The following is a 7,003-nucleotide window of genomic DNA, read 5'->3' on the forward strand; positions in this document are numbered from 1 at the left end:
TTTTGAGACAAATCAACTTCCTCAGACGTTTCATTTCCAATCTGGTAGGAAAGGTTTAAGTTTTCTCTTAGTTGCTAAAGTTGAAAGATAAAGAATAGTTCAAATGGAAGCCCTACCACCAGCATGCTTTTGAAGTTATCAAGAGGTGCTTAGCACAACCTCCTGTTTTAACTCCTCCTGCCCAGAATAAAGTTCTGAAGTTGTACATTTCTGATTCGGAGAAGTCTATTGGGAGTTTGCTAGCTCAAGACAATGAGAGTGGAAAGGAACAAGTAGTTTATTATCTCAGCAGACTCTTGACTCCTATTGAATGTAAATGTAGTCCTATGGAGTAATTATGTCTTCTATTTTATTTTTCTGTAATAAAACTGAGGCACTACACGCTTTCTGTTTTGGTTTACTTAGTGTGAAAAACTGATTTGATTAGGTATTTACTTTCTTGGCCCATAATGAGAGGCCGAATTAGTAAATGGGCTTTAGCCCTAATAGAATTTTTATTTCAGTACATTCCTCAAAAGGCTGTGAAAGGCCAGACCCTAGCAGATTTCCTTGCCGATCATCTTTGTTTAGAAATCAGCGATGAATCTAGATTCGGCTTGGTCTCCTGTTTTACTTGTTTCACTCATTGGATTTTGTTATTTGATGCTTCTAAAACTAATTTAATTTATGGGTGTGGGATGATAATCATTTCTCCCAAAGGATTGAAAACACAATTCTCTTTTCAGTTTGACTTTGAATGCTCAAATAATCAGGCCAAATATGAGGCTTTAATAATCAACTTGGAAATATTGAGGGAAATGAGAGCTTCAACAGTGGAAGTGATTGGAGATTCATAACTTGTCATTAATCACTTGGGGGACATTTATAAATGCCATAGTGAAGATTTGGCTCCTTGCTTTATGGAAGCTAAACAACTCCTTGAAGACTTTGATGATGCTTCACTCAAACATATTCCTAGAAGATTCAATTATGAAACCAACAAGATGGCTCAAGTTGCAACCGGAATGAAGATTCCTCAAGGTTTCTATAAAAAAAACCATCGCCATGTAGAAAAGATTGATGTCTTCAATTAAGAGGAGAGAGCAACCCATCCTGGAAATAAATATGACAGAGATTTCTGAAGAAGATTGGCGCTTTCCTATAGCCCAATTTCTGAAACATCCACAACTTCCTATAGACAAAAAGACTAGAAGAAAAGCAACACATTATGTCTGGGTTGAGGGAGAACTCTATAGGAAAAGTCCTAATGATGACCTACTCCTACAGTGCCTTTCTAAAGAAGAGGCAATCAAAGTCATGGTTGAAGCATATGAAGGAATTTGTGGGGCTTACCAGGTAGAAAGGAAGATGCGATGGCTAGTTAGAAGGTATGGATACTATTGGCCTACTATCCTTTCAGATTGTATTAGATTTTCCCAAGGATGTTTACCTTGTCATGCCCATGGTCTTGTTCAACATGCACCAACAACTTCTATGAATTCCATAGTTAAACCATGGTCATTTAGAGGTTGGTCCTTTGATATAATTGGCAAGATTTTTCCTCATTCTTCTAAAGGTCATTCAGTTGTGGCTACAAATTACTTTACGACGTGGGCCAAAGCCATTCCTATGAAATTAGTAAATTAAAGTGATATCATCAAGATGATCAGAGAGAGCATTATTTACAGATTCGGCCTGCCCCAGCACATTGTTGCCGATAGGGGAACAATTTTTTTTTGGTGAGGAAGTCCAGACCTTTGCCAAAGAATATGGTACATAACTATCTCGTTCTACTCCATATTATGCTCAAGGCAATGGCCAGGCAGAATCAACAAACAAACTTTTGAAAGGCATCATTGAAAGAATGATTGGAGACAAACCCAAGATTTGGCATGAAGTCCTATCAGAAGTATTGTGGGCCTATAGATCTTCAAAGACAACAGCAACAGGAATTACGTCATTTATGCTCACTTATGGGCATGATGCAATCCTGCTTATTGAAGTTATTGTGAAATCCTTAAGGGTTGCATTTTAGAATGGCTTAATTCTTGCAAAATGCAATTAGGCTATGTTCATGAACTTGTAGATCTTGATGAAGTAAGATTGGCAGCTCTAGATCAACTTTTAGTACAGAAATAGAGAGTGGCCAGAGCTTATGATCGAAGAGTCAAAGAAAAGAGCTTTGCAAAAAATGACTTAGTCTGGAAAGCAATTAAGCCATTTGGTGTAAAATATCCTAAGTTTGGGAAGTGGTCTCCATGTTGGAAGGGCCCATTCTAAGTTTTTAGAATTTGCAAGGGAGGTTCCTATTAATTACAAGACTTAGATGGGGAATTACACAAGCATCCAATAAATGGCAAGTACTTAAAGAAATGTTACTGAACAATGTGGGAAATGATGGAGTCAACAAAGCAAAATCCTATGAATTCATCAGATCAAAAATAGCCTGAATAGGCCGAAAAAAGGTAAACATGTGTAGGAATGTTCACAAACGGCTTGGCCTAGAACCAGACTGACTAAGCAAAAAACACCTTCACAGGCCGAATAAACTGCAAGTTGCCTAAATTAAGCAAAAAAGTTCAAAAGTGCAATGAAAAAGAATTACAAAAGGCTGTGTAATTTGGCCTTAAGTACATTCCAAGGAGCATTCACAACTTGCAGTTCGAGTAGGTTGGCAGCATGAAGTTAGGCATCCATTTTTGAAGACTCAGCACTCATTGGAAACACCCCATTTTGACCAACCCTAAGACTTGGGTGCTTTCTGTTGATTACCCGATGATGACAATCAGAATGTGTTCCCCAGCAATACTCAACAAGAAAAATGGAATTTGAGCTTTAATCCCAACCTTCACACATTTCTGGCCAAACTATTTTAGACCTTAAAACCCCATTTTCAAAATATTTTTCCAAATGTTTCTATGATGTTTCGAGGCTCCCATTTCAATTAAAATATTGCACTTTTCAGTAAACAGAGTAATGACAAAGTGGAAATAAATGGAAGAGAGCTGAACTCTTTGAGAAATATTTAAAAACATCTTGTTTATAGGCTTGGAGTTGAAAGAAATAGGAGGGGATGGAAGAAAACTAGTTTAGGAAAAGAATGAGCATCAAATCATTAAGAAGGAAATGAATAGCCTTTAATAAATTAAGAATATCTCTTTGTACACTTGGCATTTAGATATGAGGCTATCACCATTGGAAAATAGACTTCTGGGGCTTCAATTTAGACCCAAGAACCACCTAAAACCAAGTCCAGATAAGGGAGATATGCCCATTTGAAGTTGGGCTTAAGAGCAAATTTTGTAGACCTGGCCTGAGGGAAATGAAAAGCCTTCACTAAATTAGGCATACCTCTTTGTTCACTTGGAATTTAAATGTGAGGCAACAACCATTGGAAAGTAGAGTTTTTGGGCTTCAATTTAGACCAAAGAACCACCTAAAACCAAGTATGGATAAGGGAGATGTGCCCATTTGAAGTTGGGCTTACGAGCAGATTTTGTTGACCTGGCCCCGAGGGAAATGAATAGCCTTCACTAAACTAGGCATATCTCTTGTACACTTACAATTTAAATGTGAGGCTATCACCATTGGAAAGTAGACTTCTAGGGCTTCAATTTAGACCCAAGAACGACTTAAACCCAAGTCCGGATGAGGGAGATATTCCCATTTGAAGTTGGGCTTAAAAGCAGATTTTATTGACTCGGCCCAAAACAGCAGCAGCCCTAACTTTCTTGGTTTTGGTTCGGTTGGGACAACCCAATGAGCCATTTTCTGATCCATTCAAGTGCACCCACTCATCCTCCATTATCTCCACTCACCCTCCATTATGAAAAGAGGTTTTGGCCTTGTCATAAAGAATAAAGGATAAATCAAAAGCAACAAAGTCTTGATCATCATTGTCATTCTTGTCATGCCCATCACCTTTGTCTTCCACCTTGTCCCCCATTCCTTGACTTGTTTATTCCTACATGGCTTATATATTCAGATCATATATTGAAGAGGAGTGGGATGGAATGAATGGGAGAAGAAAAATCATTCGAGAGAGTTAGAGAGAAAAGAGAGCAAAAGAGGAAAAATTATCTACATTGCAACCTTGAGCCAAAACACTTCCAAGCTTCCATAGCTACTAAAATTCCTCGTTTCCATACACCAAAATCACTCCAAAAATTTTGATATAGCCAAAGATCAAGTGCCTTGATCATAAGGAAGAGTGTTTAGTGATTGAAAGTGAGAAAAACTAGAGAGTTAGCCACTTTCCATACCATAAACTCCATAAACTCCGTAATTTCGAATTGAGGATTTGAGAACACACTTCCTACACTTGAGGGTGATCAAGAGGGAGTTTGTGAACTAAGGAGTTCATCCTTTTCTTAGAAAGTGAATTTCACAAACTTTTCATTTTCTTGCATTTCTTACTTATTTTGCTCTTTTGCTTTGATTTCTTTACTCTTTTGCTTTGATTTCCTGTTATATTATATATTGTTGTAATCTAATTGAAAGTGGTGAGTTGAGACTCCCATATATATTGTTTTTAGTTCTGTTTTTGTTGTGGAAATCTAAAAAAACTAAGTTTGGCCGAGCCTACCAGGCTACCCTGCCCGTAGTTGGTCGGGTAGCCACCTAAAAGTACAGCATCGCGCTCGCGACCTTTATCATCGTGCTTGCGACCTTTAGGCAAAACCGGGCAGCCTTCCGACGTTGAGAAGATCAACCTCCGATGGTCTTCAAAGCGCTTGAAGCTGTTGTTTTCTTATGTTTATTTTATTTTGAGTGTTTGTGAGGATTTTTATACTGTGTTGTAATATTTATTCATCTCCTTTGGATTTGTAATATTTAAATTGTAGTAATAATTCCCCATCCCCACTTCTTATCTATCCCATTCTTTAATCGCTTTCCATAACTGTGCATATGTATATATCTTACATGCCATCCATGCTTTTATATACATGATTCATGCCTATATCTGGCTAAATTTGCATCTTTGTGCTTTAATTGATTGTTACATGATTTTGTGCACTATCGCATGTTTTGCAATGTTTCAAATGTCATGTTTTAGAAGTCGGATCTTTAGAAGCATTCTTGTGTATGTATTGCATGAGGATTTTGTATATAGGTTCATGCATATTTTATAAACTTTGTTTTGTAACTATTCGCGGGATGTTGGTAAATATGTAACTTCTTATGCTTTAGCAATCTACTTGTACATAATTTTTTTGTTATGTTTAGCATCTTACCATGTGGCTATTTGCTTATGTGATATAATTGTATGAATGCCAGTGGATGGAGGTTGTGTCGCTTAATTTGTAATGATGTTGATTTTCATGTTTGTAAACTCAATTTATTTTGGTTGTACATCTTCAAAACTCTTTCAAAACTATATGAAATCAAGTTGTTCCAAAGTGGATGACATAGTCTATACTTGTATGCCTCACATAGTAAATTTTAGGATTTATTAAATAATCAGAACATGAACATACAAAAGAAAATAAAATTCATATCATGGTTAGTAAAGGCCGATCTTTTGATCGGGTGAGCGGGGGTGCTCAATTAATGACCTTTCCCTCTCATACCTAAGGTTCCGAACCGAGACAACTTTGGTCATGACGAATAGTGGCCTTGGCACGAGTCATGGGTTTCCTAATTTTCCAAAATATTAGGTGGCGACTCTAAGATCTAATGACGCAGCCCATTTGTGGCCATAATTTTGTAATAAAATGAATTTTCTATAAAGTGGCCAAATTTGGACTCTCATCTATGTTTCACATTGCACTTGTGAGACTAGATCATAGAAATCGAGGGTCTGAACTGTTTAACGCGCACAGGTCCCCCCCAGGCATGTTACAGTTTCTAGCAACTCTGCTCGGAATTTTATGAAATCTTGACTCGAACTCCATGATATGACTTTTGCTTTCAATTATATGTTTATTGCATTGCATGTATTGGTGTACTTAAAGTCCCTGTGTTGTCCAGATACTGGTGGGAGCACAGGCACACTTTTTGTGACACTACACCCATCTCTACGTTACTTTAGAGCCTTGTGTTATAACCTTTTGAGATCTGAAGGTTCTCACACTTTGAAGAGAGGCTATATTGACTCTTCTGATTTCCTAAGATCTTCATTGGTTATGACCCAAAGGATTCTTTGGTAACGTCGCCTTGACTTCAATCCTTACAGTAGAGCTAACCTTGTACATATAGTGAGCTCTAGTACCTTCCAAAAGTAGGGCGGGATGCTCTCCCATTTCTAGGATGTATGATACCACTTGTCCGAATAGTGAAACTCTAGATCATTTCAAGTTAGGATAGGGTAACCCTACCCCCCATAGGGGTGTTTGTTCTCTTTCTTGCTATTGTGCAATGTATGGGATCTATACAAGAAATCTCAAATTTTGAATTGTGGTTCAGGCAAGTCAGTTTGTGGGCTTCAGTTTTTTTTTTTTTTAGTGCGGGCATACAACGATCAGTTGCGCGAATTGGGCCAAAGTGCTGCTATAGTTCTGATTGGAAGTTCCATTTTATTTTTGCTAAGTTGTTGTAGCATCATTGCTTCAGAAAAGTTCGATATCCTATAAAGTCTACCAGTGTAAATAAATAGAACTTGTGGGGTATCCGACCATTTTTGTGATTGGGGAGTGACCACCTGTTGATTGCACTGGCTTTATTTTGAATGTTGTGGATGGCCCACACTTTGACTAGCAATTTGAGAATGGTTTTATTTTGAGTTCTGAATTGAGTATTGAGTCTAAGTTTGATTCCACCAAGTTTGTAGAGTTAGGATTAGGCTCGAGTCATTCTAGCGAGTCAGAGTTTGTTGATTGTGGGAATGCTAACCTAGACATTTCTGTCCTGTCTAGGTCTTCTTTGTCATTTTCTTTTAATTCTGTTGTCATCGCTGAGTTGTAGTTTCTTTTCAATAAAAGTGCCATAGATTCTGCCTACTTCTCTGTGCCTTTAATTCATTGCATTGACCAAAAATTACAAAACTTTTTTTAAAACTCTAACAAAAATGAAGAGGAAGAAATTC

The 7,003-nt window shown here is 37.5% G+C and overlaps 1 protein-coding gene across 1 annotated transcript; it reads left to right on the forward strand.

The window, feature by feature from the left end:
* Positions 1-1,104: 1,104 nt before the first annotated feature.
* LOC145819152 (uncharacterized) lies at positions 1,105-1,626 on the forward strand. Its single transcript, XM_082913112.1, has one exon. The coding sequence runs from the start codon at positions 1,105-1,107 to the stop codon at positions 1,624-1,626; it is 522 nt and encodes a 173-aa protein (XP_082769238.1).
* The last annotated feature ends 5,377 nt before the right edge of the window (positions 1,627-7,003 follow it).

Source organism: Camellia sinensis, chromosome 2 (genome assembly GCF_055761805.1).
Source record: "Camellia sinensis isolate YWXY chromosome 2, ASM5576180v1, whole genome shotgun sequence".
Taxonomy (NCBI): domain Eukaryota; kingdom Viridiplantae; phylum Streptophyta; class Magnoliopsida; order Ericales; family Theaceae; genus Camellia; species Camellia sinensis.